The 14,685-nt window shown below is 34.3% G+C and overlaps 1 protein-coding gene and 1 long non-coding RNA gene across 4 annotated transcripts; one reads left to right on the forward strand and one right to left on the reverse strand.

Annotated features, from left to right (window-relative positions):
• Nucleotides 1-679: 679 nt before the first annotated feature.
• LOC111008829 (putative metal-nicotianamine transporter YSL7) lies at nt 680-5,474 on the forward strand. 2 transcript variants are annotated; one of them, XM_022281661.2, is made up of 6 exons: nt 680-1,389; nt 2,464-2,618; nt 3,271-3,368; nt 3,456-3,590; nt 3,819-4,008; nt 4,099-5,474. In XM_022281661.2, exons 1-6 carry the CDS (start codon nt 984-986, stop codon nt 5,194-5,196), a joined length of 2,082 nt encoding a protein of 693 aa, XP_022137353.1. In that variant the 5' UTR covers nt 680-983; the 3' UTR covers nt 5,197-5,474. The 2 variants fall into 2 exon arrangements, with proteins under 2 accessions (XP_022137353.1, XP_087977856.1); XM_088121730.1 differs by lacking the exon at nt 680-1,389 and adding an exon at nt 1,647-1,924.
• Nucleotides 5,475-6,294: 820 nt separating this feature from the next.
• On the reverse strand, nt 6,295-11,305 carry LOC148212586 (uncharacterized). 2 transcript variants are annotated; one of them, XR_015789606.1, is made up of 3 exons: nt 7,441-8,075; nt 7,013-7,258; nt 6,295-6,556 (listed from the first exon to the last, which is right to left on the reverse strand). It is a non-coding gene; the product is annotated as an uncharacterized LOC148212586 (long non-coding RNA). The 2 variants fall into 2 exon arrangements; XR_015789605.1 differs by lacking the exon at nt 6,295-6,556 and having other exon boundaries at nt 7,111-7,258; nt 7,441-11,305.
• Nucleotides 11,306-14,685: the final 3,380 nt, after the last annotated feature.

The following is a 14,685-nucleotide window of genomic DNA, read 5'->3' on the forward strand; positions in this document are numbered from 1 at the left end:
GTTCAGTAGTCAATTCTCTAGATTTTTAAAAGAATTAATAAATCGGTCTGCCGTCGATTTTATTTTTATATAAAAAAACAGTCCAATTGATCTGATGTCTCCTCGATCGTGGGCACTGAGTTCGCATCTCTGATTCTCTCTCTTTTTTTCCGAATATTTTTTTCTTTTTTATTATTTAGCAAAGGACATTGGATGGCACTTTCTTCTATGCAAAGTGGGACCCACGTTTCCTTCCCATTTTCCAGTAAATAATATTCAAATATAAGAAAACAATACACGTGCCAATTACTGACATACACGTGTCTACTGTCTAGTATACTTTTTTTCTTTTCAATTTTATAAAATACTGTCCAGTATACTAAATATAGTTTAAGATGAAATTTGAATTCTAACCCTCGGGTGTAAAATGTAAATGTATAGTTTAATAGATAAAATATTTTTCCAAAAGAAAAAGGCATTTTGACATTAAAAATTTTTGTATGAAAAATGAATTTTTCACAAAAAAAAAAAAATAAAGAAAAGAAAAGAAGACAAAGATAAATATATATACATATATATATATATATATATTTGGTTGCGGAGTAAATAACTTCATACTAAATTTAAATTAATGATCTATAATTAAAAAGAAAATAAAATGCGGTATGCAATTTTGTTCCACGGGGAAGTTACAGACGTACCGAAGAAGTAATCCGAGCGTGAGAAAAATGAGGGAAGTGAAGAAATTTCCACGGGGGAAGCTGGCGAATCCTATCGTTGTCGTGATCATGGTTTCTCTCCCAGACGCAGACTTGGAAGTCAACTGGAGAGTAATTTGGGCTGTTTTTTGTCTCTGCTCGTACAATTTTCCATCCACGCATCAAATGATTGCAGCATCTTCAATATCTATGCGGTTTCAATGTATTCCACTTATTGGGATCAACTCATCAGAAGTTCCACTTCCCAATTCTGATTCTAACCGCGCAGTCACATAAGAAGACGCTATGGAGGAGAAAGGAGTGGAGGATCGTGTAGTGAAGGGTTTGGATTCTGAACACGATCCGAATCAGAAGAACAGGCAGAGATTTGGAGGTGGAGGTGGAGCACTATCGATCGAGCAGTTCTTTGAGGACCGAGAAGTGCCTTCATGGACTAAGCAGCTAACGTTTAGGGCTTTTTTCGTCAGCTTTGGGCTGAGCATTTTGTTCAGCTTCATTGTAATGAAGCTCAATCTGACCACTGGGATTATTCCTTCACTCAATGTTTCTGCTGGTCTACTGGGTTTCTTCTTTGTGAAATCGTGGACGAAAATTTTGGAGAGATCAGGGCTCTTGAGGCAGCCTTTTACCAGGCAGGAGAACACCGTCATCCAAACCTGTGTCGTTGCCTCGTCTGGCATCGCTTTCAGCGGTTTGTATCTTAACCACTTTCTTTTACCGATTTTAGATTATTGTTTACATATAATCTGAACGGGAATCCGGAGTTCGATTTCAAGCTTTCATTTTCGTCCCTTTTTTGGCGCTGTGCGTTCTTGGTGAGACTTAATGAAGATTTTATCATATTTTTGTGTCAGTACTGTGATGTCATCGTGATTGCTCAATTTTTTAGAGGGAGTTGTGATTGCTCTGATTTTTTTCTCAAGAGGGGGGTAAACTGTACAGGAAGGCGGTAGGCTGGCTTCTAATGTCTTTTATGGAATACTTGGCCTGAGAAGAGAGGAAAGATCTTTCATGGTGGAGGAATATCGGCTTGATGCAGTTCAATGCTACTTCTATTTTAGTGTGTCTGTTCAAATCCCATGATAGTCACTTATCTTAGAAATTAACAATTCCTATGCGTTTCTCAGCACCTAATGTTGTAGGGTCAGGTAGGTGTCACGTGAAATTAGTCGAGGAAGCTGGCCCGGACACTCACGGATATCAGAGAAAAAAAAAGAAAAATTGGGGTGCTTACTTGTAATTAACTTTATTTTTGTGTGGCCATGCTTTTGTTATTTGTTTCTTCTAATGGAAGTAGTTATATACACACAAACAATCAGGAAACTGTTCTAACAAAGATCAGTTTATATATCATGAAAAAATTATTGGCAGAACACCGTTTTATATTATACATACTGTAGAAATTATGCACGAAGATGGTCATTTGACCAAACCTTGGTAACTCAGATTCTCAGCTACTTATACTGCAGTTTTTCCTCGATCTTCCATGAAAGGAACACTCTAATATCCATTCTTCAATTGAAGAAAAAGTTTACTAAGATGCTCAGCTACTTTGATCTGAGAAATCAAATAGAAAACTAGTTTTCTAGGTTTTTTGTACAACAAGCTTTCTAGAAGTAGACTTGTATTTGAAACCAACTTTTTCACTTTTTCTGTGGGAGAATCCCAGTAGAATATCATTCCACAGTTAAAACTTTTCTAATTCCTGCTTTAGCCTCTATGTGAGACTAAATCGTATACCTGTTTTGATTATTTCTATTGACAGGAGGTTTTGGAAGTTACTTATTTGGAATGAGCGAACGGATTGCTCATAAATCATCAGGCAGTAAAGATTTCAAAGATCCATCATTAGGATGGATGATTGGTTTTCTATTTGTTGTTAGCTTTCTTGGCCTATTCTCTGTTGTACCCTTACGAAAGGTATGCTACTATGCTGCTTGCCATGTTGCAAGTTGCATCAAATATTTTTAGTTTCTTACATTTTAGGTTTTGTTCTTTTGGATGGAAGCCCTTTCTCACCCGGCTCCTCCTTCTGGGCTTTTGTTTTTGTATGTCCTTGTATATGTATTTCTGTTTTCATTTGTCTCAATGAAAAGTTCGGTTTCTCATAAAATAAAAAAGAAAATGTGAAGAACCTGGTATACAAACAACTACAACGTAATGCATGGTGAAGGAACTTTAAGAGAAAATGAAATCACACAAGATGCATAAATATCTTTTTGTCAAGATCTTCTACGAGTGTTCTTTATGTGGAAAAGATTGTTTTGTTCTCAGATTCTAGATGTTACTTAGTGTTAATGAATCTTGTAACTATTCATCCATGATAAGATTCGAGAGTTCTTTTTCTTCCTCCAGATGTTCTATAGGTTTAGTAGATTTGGATACCATGTTCTTTCTTCTTTTGTAATTATTTTTTAGTGATTGTTTATTATAAAAAAGATAGGGAAAAAAAGAAGACATATATGTTCCATTCCATTTGCTAAGGACCTAAGGTGATGTTGCAGCTACAGTATATGTTGACTTGAAATTATTCATTATTATCTTGGTCACTCTTGCTTGGGATTAATTGCAGATCATGGTCATTGACTTCAAATTAACTTATCCAAGTGGTACTGCAACAGCTCATTTGATTAATAGTTTCCATACTCCTCGAGGAGCTGCACTTGCAAAGTAATGTGCTTTCATATATGATAAATTATTATGATATTCAAATGAAAGATGTTCTAATATCTACTATATTTATGCCTGAAATTATAGGAAACAGGTGAGACTGCTTGGCAGATTTTTCTCTGTGAGCTTCTTGTGGGGCTTTTTCCAATGGTTCTTTACAGCTGCAGATGGTTGCGGATTTGCACATTTTCCAACATTTGGACTCAAAGCATATGCAAACAAGTATTACATATCTCTAATTTCTCCAGTATGATTTTTGGCTAACTCTTCTATTTTTTTCCACTAAAATTAGTGTCGTGATGCTTCAGTGAACTTGATTCTTACATCTTGTATATTTTTATATATTTCTTCTATCTCGATAGGTGAATATTTTAGGTTCTCAAGCATATTGTTGCAATTTCAAGACATTGTCATATGTCAGTCATTGTGTTATTCTGGTTAATTCTGCAGGTTTTACTTTGACTTCTCAGCAACATATATAGGAGTAGGGATGATTTGCCCCCATATAATAAACATATCGGTGCTTGTTGGAGGTATTTTCTCTTGGGGCATAATGTGGCCTCTCATAGAAGATAAAAGGGGTCAATGGTATAGCGAGAAATTAAGCCCAAGTGACCTAAGTGGTCTTCAAGGATACAAGGTGATTTGCCTTCTTAAACCGCAATACTATTTTTCTTCAAAAAAATGAAAAATTTCCTCTTGAAGGAACTCATTTTTACCCTGACCTCAGGTATTTATAGCCATAGCCATAATTCTTGGAGATGGCCTGTACAACTTCTTCAAAGTATTAACCCGGACCCTCTCGGGCTTGCTCTACCAACTTCAACACAAAAGAGAGGCGGGAGAAACTTCCATGGAAAGTTCATCGAGGTCTGAGTCATCTTACGATGATGAACGAAGGAAAGAACTTTTTCTCAAGGATCAAATACCGATGTGGTTTGCCATTGGAGGCTATGTTGTAATTGCTGCGGTGTCGATTAACACTCTTCCACACATTTTTACACAGCTCAAGTGGTATTATATTTTGGTCATCTACATCTTTGCTCCTGTCCTGGCCTTCTGTAATGCATACGGATGCGGGCTCACGGATTGGTCTCTGGCATCAACTTATGGGAAGCTTGCGATTTTCACAATTGGTGCATGGGCTGGTGCCTCGCATGGAGGAGTTATTGCTGGTCTAGCAGCTTGTGGGGTCATGATGAATATCGTCTCCACAGCCTCTGACCTGATGCAGGATTTCAAAACTGGCTATCTAACATTGGCTTCACCTCGCTCCATGTTCGTCAGCCAAGTAATAGGCACAGCAATGGGCTGCGTTATTTCACCTTGTGTCTTTTGGCTCTTTTACAAGGCATTTGATAATCTCGGTCTACCGACGGGTGTATACCCCGCCCCAAATGCAGTTATTTTCCGCAACATGGCCGTGTTGGGCGTCGAAGGCTTCTCAAGCCTACCAAAGAATTGCCTTACCCTTTGCTATGTGTTCTTTGCCGCTTCCATTTTGATCAACTTGATTAAAGACTTGATGCCAAAGAAGTGGGCAAGGTTCATTCCCCTGCCTATGGCAATGGCAATACCATTCTATGTAGGACCATACTTTGCAATCGATATGAGCTTAGGAAGTCTGATACTGTTTGTGTGGCAGAAGATAAACAAAACCAAAGCCGATGCCTTCGGTCCTGCTGTGGCGTCCGGTTTGATTTGTGGGGATGGAATTTGGACACTGCCTAATTCAATTCTGGCTTTGGCTGGAGTCAAGGCGCCAATTTGCATGAAATTTCTGTCAAGGACAACCAATGCAAGGGTAGATAAGTTCCTAGGATCCTGAGTTTGAAGTCTTGACTTTTGTTTGAATTTATATGTAGCTTAGTGTAAGTTAAATACATATATATGGGTTAAATTACCTCAATATCCTCCCTATTCTTCTTGTTTCTTTGTGAATGGAGAAGAGCCATGTTTTATTATGTCCTATGGCAAAGCTGTTGTGCTAGTGTTGGTAGTAGGTAAAATTGTATCTGGCTAGTTGTGGCATGTATTTGTGCCAGATATAATGAGGGAGAGAGAACGCTTAAATTTTATATATATGAAATTTAGTTGCATTTTTCATTCTTGTTATTTAAGCTTCTTGGTAATTGGTGATGGAAACGAGTTGTTTTTTAGGAAGTAAATAAATAAAATGTTCAAGTTGGTTTAAGGTATAGTGTGATCGCCTTGGTTCCTTTTCAGGCCTCATAATTTTATAACGTTCCATTATCTGTAGAAGTTTCAAATTGTCTTAGTTCGGTCCTATACATAATAAAATGAACGTGAACTTCATAATAGAACCTCCAAATAACCATAAATGATACAAAAACAATAGGATTAAGAGTTATAAAGTTAAAGTAGTAACTATAGATTTTGTTTTAAAATTAAGAAGTCTAGATATAATTTTTCGCAAGGATAAAGATTTATAGGATCCTTCTTATAAGTTACATGTTTAACCCTAAATATAAAATCTTCACCCAAAATAATTAAAACTCATCCACTCTTTTTTCTCTCTCACCTCTTTAAATTTAGATAGTAGAAAGAAAAAAAAAAAAAACCTACGAGAAGGGTGTGAGGTACTACTTCAATGAAAAATTTTTAGTCGTAGCTACCTACTTTCTTTATTCACACTATAATTTTATCTCTATAAATGACTTTTTAATATTGATTAGCCCTATATCGTTTTATAAATGGAAAAAGTATTTGTACTCTACCCTATAATACTAGAAAAATTTTCTTTCCCAACGCTAAGGTGTATTATTACCAAATAATAATAATAATAATAATAATAATCTAGTAGATATTTTTTAATACAATTTTGAAACATTGTAGCACAAAATTAATTCCAATACATTCGTCGAGAAACAATACTTACCAATTACATCTAACAAATAAAATGGAATAATACTTAACTCAACACCTTTCAATCAAAATCAGAGAGTATTTTTCTTGAAAATAATGTCATAAAATTAAATCCAAAAGAAACAATACTCAGTTTACACACTGATCCACCGATGAGAACTTCCATAGTCTATTTCATTAAGAGTTAGTAGTGATGGAAGTTTGAACTCACCCATCCTTTGGGACTGGCATAAAAGCAGAATACGGCCAAATAAACAAGCTCGAGAACGAGGCCAACGACATTAATGGTGACGATCAAAGTGCTATCGGGATGAACAAAGGGAATTCCATAGAATATCCAACACATACGATTCAAAATGCAATGAAGAGGTCAAAATTTTGAATTTCTAACTCCCGTACACAGTTGAACTCAAAAAAAAAAAAACCCCCCTCAAGGAACCACTTGGGCAAAATATAGAGAGCACAGTAACTTTGATGCGAGTTACAATTTGGTAAAGTTGATCACACGTATGAAGTGTGCTGAATTCTAAAATGCATTTTTGCACAAAAATTACACTCTGATGGAATTTAAAAAACTTAAAGATATACTCTGATGAAATTTGAAAAACTTAAAGACACAAGTAAAAGACTCTGATATCAGTTCTAGTGTTTTTAGGTAGAAAACAAATAAAACATAAATCAAGACTTCACAACAATGATACTAATCTATGATCCAGCTAGCAATTTACCTAACTCCAGTGTTTAGAAGAGTATCATACCTTGTCCTTTTTCCGTAGAGCCAAATAACTTTCTAATTCATTTTGTAACCTACAAAGGGAAACAACGATTATAATAAAGTTGAAGGGAACAGGAAAAATTATAGCCAATCAAGCTTATAATAAAGTCACTCAAGCAAAAATACAGCCAGTATTTAACCACAAAGGTAAAAGTACTTCCTGTGCATGATAGATTAGCACCTAATACAAATGAGCCAATGGAAGCACAATGATTCCATCGTGAATTTCCTGTTCAAAATTAGAGCAATGATCAAAAAAAATTTAGATGGAAAAAGAAAGAAAGCAACAAGTTGAATTCCAAGAAACTGAAGAAACGTTTATGGAGATGGGTGTTTGAAGTTCAGCAGTCCTACAAGTTAGCGATGCAGCAAAGAAGCAAGAGACTAAACCAAGCAAAAAATTGTAGTTACCTAAGTTATATGACAGCAACATTTTTGGGTAAACCGTATGTGGAATCCATCCTGCAGGTTGATTGCCATGTAAGGATAGTCTAATAATATTATAACTTCTCATTTTCCCTTCCTCCAATATTCACCTGTGCGGCAAGGCTAGGAGAACTGGAGAAAAAACCTCCCGACCAAAAGAACCACGTCATTTCACACCCTCACCTAATGGGTCGATTCTATGATATAATGTAAAATGTAAAGGCTAAAAGTAATGCACGACATCAAAGCAAAGTAACAAAACAAAGAAAAGATGAATAAAAGAAGATATGAGACGAAGAGATAGCCAGTGATGTGGGAAAAAATAACCATTATATTAGTTTGTTATGAGTTACCTAATCAATTAATTTTTTTCTTTTTTTGAGAAGTCCTAAATAATTTAATTAAGTTGTTAGTTTCGAGTTAATTTATTTATCAACATTTTAGAATGAATTAGTAACGTCAACTTTTTTATAGGCTCGAGTATTGAGAGGTATGTTCCAAGTTTTGGGAAAAAAATGGAAGAGTGCAAAAAATTAGGGGGAAAAAGAGGTAAAAATGTTAATAGATAGAAGAAATGTTGAGACAAAAAAAAAAGTTAAAAAGAAGAGAGGATTAAAAAACAAAACTTTTGTAGAAAAATCATACAAGTTCTTAAAATATTTTTTAAAATGCAAGTATATTCATAAAAAAGTGGAAAGGAATTAATTGGAAAAAAGTTTGAGGAGACAAATTCAAAAGGAAAAGATGTTAGGAGATTGACAAATAAAGAAAAATTTTCAACTTTAAAAAAAGTTAGTGCAGGCAATAAGGTGAAATAGGAAAATTTCCGGTCAATTAATTTTCCTAAACTCACCTCACATCTACAACTCAGAAAATCATTTTGAAAATAGTGTTCAAATGTTAGGGAGAAAAATACTTGAAAGTACAATAAATTTAGAAAACAAGTTTTATATTCGAAAATTACTTTTCAAAATCATACAAAAATATTTTGAATAAGACAAAAAAAATTTCAAGAGAAGAATTAAGAAATGGACAAAATTTTGAAGGAAGAAAAGAGGCTGGATGGTAAATTGAAGAGAGTGAAATAAATATTTTAGAGAAAAAATGTTTTGAGGGATGTTTTGAGGCTGGAATGTTTTGGGCACCGTCGACATCCCAACAAACTGCAAAAGAGTAAGATCATAACATTATCTTTTTATCTCAAGACGAAAAGATTTAACCGAAATGAATAACATGCTACCTTGACTGACTCAGTAGCTTCGAAGCAGAAAATAAATATATAAATATCCCTTGTATTTATCTAATACAAATAAGACTGTAACCAAACTTCAATTGGTAAAAAAATTTGGAACGAAGAAAAATAGTGCATCTGGTCATATTAATATTGAGACATTGAAGAATATTGAAATGGAAACATAACTAATTGAAGAATATTGAAATGGACAATTTGAAAGTTGAAACATAAGAGAGAACAGAATTTTAGGATAAGAAAAAAGTGCATTTGCTCATACGAATGTAAGGGAGATGACGAACATGGAAACTAAAACCCCTTGATGATTAGGCAATAAATTTTAAACATATGGCCAAACAGGGTCCAACCCAATGACATGGACTTCATTAGGAAATGAAAACTATACCAGCGGATCTTTAAACCCTATAAAGGATCCACTCTCTAGGAAATTCATACTATTCGGTTAAAGATAAATTTTCAATGGGTTAAAGATTCAACCTATAGTTGGATCTCAAATTGGATGTATTTTTTCTATGAATTGAAGATCCGCTAATCTTCATACCCTACAAAAAATACATTCAATATGAGATCAACCTAAATGTTACGCTAGAAATCTTTAAGACAGGTAAATTTTGGCTCGCTCCAAGAAGTATGGATTCGATAAAGAGAATTGAAGATTATCCTGCACTAACCTTAAAACTCTAGAAAGTTCACTCAATTAGATAACAAACTCATGAAGATTAGCCAATAAATCATAAATCGATGGCAAAATCGGGTCCAACCCAATGACACGAACTTCATAAGTGATTGAAGACTATAACCCACAAATTTTTAAACCCTATAAAAGATCCGCTCTCTAGGAAATTCATCCTATTTGGTTAAAGACTAATTTTTCATGGGTTAAAGATTCCTAATATAATCTATAGTTGAATCTCAAATTGGGTGGATTTTTTCTATGAATTAAAGATCATCTTCCGCTAATCTGCATATCCTACAAAAAAATTCATTCAATACGAGATCAACCTAGAGGTTACGTTATAAATTTTTAAGACAGAAAATTTGACTCTCTCCAAAAAGTACGGATTCCACAAAGAGAATTGAAGATTATCTCCTACCAACCTTCAAACTCTAGAAAGTTCACTCATTTAGATGACAAACCACTCAAGATTAGGCAATAAATTATAAATGGATGGAGAGAATTAAAAAACAAAACTTTTGTAAAAAAATCATAGAAGTTCTTAAAATATTTTTTAAACTGTAAGTATATTCATAAAAAAAGTGGAAAGGAATTGGAAAAAAGATTGAGGAAACAAATTCAAAAGAAAAGATATTAGGAGATTGACAAATAAAGAAAAAATTTAAACTTTCAAAATAATTAGTGCAGGCAATAGGGTGAAATAGGAAAATTTCCAGTCAATTAATTTTCCTAAACTCACCTCACATCTACTGCTCCAAAATTCATTTTGAAAATCACTTTCAAATCTAAGAAAGAAAAATACTTGAAAGAACAATAAATTTAGAAAACAAGTTCTATTTTCGAAAATTACTTTTCAAAATCATTAAAAGAAAAAATTGAGTAAAAGGAAAAATTCTTCAAGAGAACAATCCAAGAAATGGACTAAATTTCGAAGGGAGAAAAAGAGGATGGAATGGTAAATTTAAGAGGGTGAAATAAAAATTTTGGAGAAAAATGTTTTGAAGGATAGATAAAAATTCTTCGAGAGAAGAGTTAAAAGAAATGGACAAAATTTCGAAGGGCGAAAAGAGGCTGGAATGGTAAATTTAAGAGAGTGAAATATATATTTTGGAGAAAAAATGTTTTGAGGGATGGACAAAAATTCCAACAGCCACCATCAATATCCCAACAACTTGCAAAAGAGACAGCTCATAACATTATCTTTTTACCTCAAACGAAAAGATTTAACCGAAATGAAGTTCATGTCATGGGATAAAGATTCTTAATGTAACTATAGTGGATCTCAAATTGGGTGGATTTTTTCTATGAATTGAAGAACACCTTCCGCTAATCCTCATACCCTACAAAAAATACATTCAATATGAGATCAACCAAAAGGTTCAATAGAAATCCTTATGACATGAAAATTTTGGCTAGCTCCAAGAAATATGGATTCAATAAAACTCTAGAATTGAAGATTATCCTGTACTAACCTTAAAACTCTAGAAAGTTCACTCAATTAGATAACAAACTCATGAAGATTAGCCAATAAATCATAAATTGATGGCAAAATCGGGTCCAACCCAATGACATGAACTTCATAAGTGATTGAAGACTATAACCCACAAATCTTTAAACCCTATAAAAGATCAGCTCTCTAGGAAATTCATACTATCTCGTTAAAGACAAATTTTCCATGGCTTAAAAGATTCCTAATGTAACCTATAGGCTAAGAAACACTGACACTTATTTTTGAGCAAAGTATCTGTGTTGGACACGTGTCCGACACGGATACGCCCGGACACGTGCCGGACAAGTGTCAGACACGCCAAAATGCGTGTCTGATTTTTTTTTTTTTTTAAAATCAGACACGGCTGGGATACGGCTGGGACACGGCCTTGGAGGTTTTCTGGGCCCAAATAAAAAGGCCCAATGCCCATGAGTAATTTAAAAAAAAAAACAAATAAAGAATAAAAACCTAATACCCACCGACCACCACCCCTCCCCCACGAAGCCGACGCTGCGTTCTTTACTGTCGACGCTGACACCGCCGCCGCCCGCCCTTATTGCCGCCACCGACGCCCCTGCCTCTGTTTTTTTTTTTCCTTAGGTAAACTCCTCCGTCTCTGTTTCCTGCCTCTGTTTTTCATTTTTCTTAGGTAAACTCTAATAAAAACAATCCTCTTTTACATCCTTCTTTGTTTTGTCACTATATTGTCTTTTGAAACTTTGTTTTTTAACTTTTGTTGAAAGATGTAATTGAATTCATGTTTATGCATTTCATTGTATTTAGCATTTTTTGTGTTAAATTTACATATATCCTAAAAATATTAAAAAAATAAACGTATCCCCAACGTGTCCGTGTCCTAATTTTTTAGGAATTGACGTATCGCCGTGTCCTATCGTGTTCGTGTCCCGTATCCGTGTCCGTGCTTCTTAGCCTATAGGTGGATCTCAAAGCCTATAGGTGGATCTCAAATTGGGTGGATTTTTTCTATGAATTGAAGATCATCTTCCGCTAATCTTCATACCCTACAAAAAATCCATTCAATATGAGATCAACCTACGGGTTAAGTTAGAAGTGTTCAAGACATGGAAAATTTGATTCTCTCTAAGATGGGTACTCAAATCCATCAAACAAAATCGGATTCTCGAGGCCTTTTCTCCAGATGGGTACTCGAATTTCTTCTCCATAAACAAAAATCTCAAAGCTAATCTCAAGAACACGAACGAGAAGATCGATTCGCCGAAGAGAACGAAAAATCCAGTCGTCGGATGAAGAAAATTCAAGAGAAGCAGAGATAAGAAGCAGAACCAAAATTCAAGAGAAAGAGGAGAAGGAAGAAGAAAAAGAAGAAGAGAATCCTCTGTTTGGCTTCCAAGAAAATTGCAGGTGATTAGATTCAGTAATTCTCTACACAACAACTCTCAAAGGAACCAGGAAAACTTTTGAGGATTGTAACAGCATAAAATTTCTATTAGAAACTTTCAGAGTGAAATTCTAAGAGCTATGGAGAGTTTTGGATTCAAAGGCATTACCTCCGAAGCTCTTCATCAGAGGAAGGTACATTGGCGGAGCAGAGGGGTGTTGGGGCTGCACGAGCAGAATGTAATGAGAATGGACTCATTATGTGTCCCTATTGCTGCTAAAATTATGGATTTATTGTTCATTCTTTGATTTTGTAAATTGGATTTTGATTCCGTCCCATATTCAACTATGTAAGATTCATTCATTCATACTGAAGTTCAAAAAGATTTTGAGGAGGAGTTTTCCACGTTCATTTTGCAAGTTAGATAATTAATGCAACACTTTTTCAGATTTGTTCCCCTTCATTTATAAGTAAATTCTGGGTTCAAACAGTTCCCAGATTCTGGGTTCAAAAAGTTTAATGATAACATACATATTTGTGTTGAAGTGATTAATGTGCATAACATATTTGTGTTGAAGTGATCAACTATACTATCATTTTGGCTTTGAATAGATCTGAAAACAATCCCCCGTCTCAATACGAAAGGTTCAAACCCATCATTTTTAGAAGCAAATTTAGTAGGATAATATAAATGGGAGAATTTTGGTGGCAGCAGTAATGGTGTTAGTTACCATTTAACAAGCAGGAGATGAATCTTATCCACCCCCACTGCTTCCATCTTCACCACCTCCAGCCTCACTGCTTCCATTTGATAAAAATGTATTCGTTCAAGAACCTGAAATCCTCAGACTGTGAGAAGAAAGCTCATAGAAAGTGTTCACAATTTGAAGATATTCACTGCGTATTTCACGTGTAAAACAAGACATAAAGAATTATAAGAGGTGGGGTCGTTCTAATTTCTCTAAATCTGAAACTTTCTTCTGTAAAACCCAAATCGTCCCCAAATTAGAGTACACCTTGCAGAAGCATTTCCCTCCCAGAGGGATGGAGCCAATAAACATAGACATGATTCTGAATAAAGAAGAGTTTTATAGTCTACCCAAAACAAAACCACAAAAAGTTTGCAACAGAGCCCACAGAAATGAAACTACGATATATAGTAATTGATTTATGAATTCAATATGTTAATCACTTTTGCAGCAAAGAAAAAAAAACACAACAACAACAACAGTTAGTGGCCTACAAAATTGTATAATTAAACTGAACTGGGACCATTACCTAATACACCTAACCAATTATGGAGATAGAACAATGAATTCCACGAAATCTAGAATTTGGACTAACATTTGTCATATCCAACGCATGACGACTATCCATTCTCTTTAGCACTCTTGTATCAATACTCTTGTGCTCATTGATGAATGAGCCAACTGATCTGAATCACCGCATGAGATTTCGATGTCGTGCTTGAAGAAATTATTCAAAATCTAAAAGATCTGCACTAATCTATGCTGTAAGTATCTAAACTGAGAGAATAACATGATGATATGTGGGTTTCAATCAACAGCAAGTTAAGAAATTAGAATCAGCAAACACAAAGAAAATGTTGTATTGTAATTTGTATAGTATTCAAAACAAAACAAAAAATAATTCATCAGCAAAAGGCTTACAAAATAGTAAAATTAATAAACTTGACAATTTACCTGATACACATAGACAAAAATGTTTCCTGTAATGCTTAATTTATTTGGGCCATTTATGCTGTTGTCCGATTTTATTTTGTCTAGCAGTAATTGGTATTCTTGAGTCCGTCTCCTTCGTTATTATATTATTATTATCAAATAAGTATTTTATTTAGTTTTTAAAAATAAGCATTTTATTTGAGTGATATATACTTTTGCTTACTCTGCACGAAAACTTAGTAATGACATCAGTTAAATCGGGCTTTAAACAAAAGCCCATGAAATATACTGTGTATTAGGCCCAGTCCTTTTTGTTGTTATTTATTAAAAGAAATTTTTTGTTTTAGTAATTTAGTTGCTTTTGCTTCCTCTTCACGAAAACTTCTGTAACGGTACGATTTTTGGTATTCTTCTTCTGGTTCTAGGTTCTTGAGAATTTCGTGATATAAAAATTAAATTAAATTGAGTCAACATTATTTCGTTATACAAAACATTAGAGTTTGAAACGCAGTGCAAGATAATAAACAAAGCACATCCTCTATCAAGTCCACCTCAATTGATAATAAGCAAAGTTCATTCTGTATCAGGCTCGTCTCAACTAATAATCGAAGTCTAAATATCCACCATAAAAATGCATTCGAATTAAATGAAAAATGTAATTTAACTTTTCTTTTTTGTAGGTGGGAAAATAAAGTAATTTAAATTAAAGGTAATTAAAACAAATGATATTATAATTTTATTTTGAGTTTGCTTATTCTTCACGCACGCTAA

The sequence above is a fragment of the Momordica charantia genome (genome assembly GCF_013281855.1).
Source record: "Momordica charantia cultivar OHB3-1 chromosome 3 unlocalized genomic scaffold, Mcharantia_2.0 BLBB01000003.1, whole genome shotgun sequence".
Taxonomy (NCBI): Eukaryota; Viridiplantae; Streptophyta; class Magnoliopsida; order Cucurbitales; family Cucurbitaceae; genus Momordica; species Momordica charantia.

What these genes read in the sequence shown, in the direction of transcription:
- LOC111008829 (XM_022281661.2), top strand. Translation starts at nt 984, where the DNA reads ATGGAGGAGAAAGGAGTGGAGGATCGTGTAGTGAAGGGTTTGGATTCT. An exon ending in CTCAAAGCATATGCAAACAA is followed by an intron (nt 3,591 to 3,818) that starts GTATTACATATC and finishes TTAATTCTGCAG; the next exon opens with GTTTTACTTTGACTTCTCAG. An exon ending in GTGGTCTTCAAGGATACAAG is followed by an intron (nt 4,009 to 4,098) that starts GTGATTTGCCTT and finishes CCCTGACCTCAG; the next exon opens with GTATTTATAGCCATAGCCAT.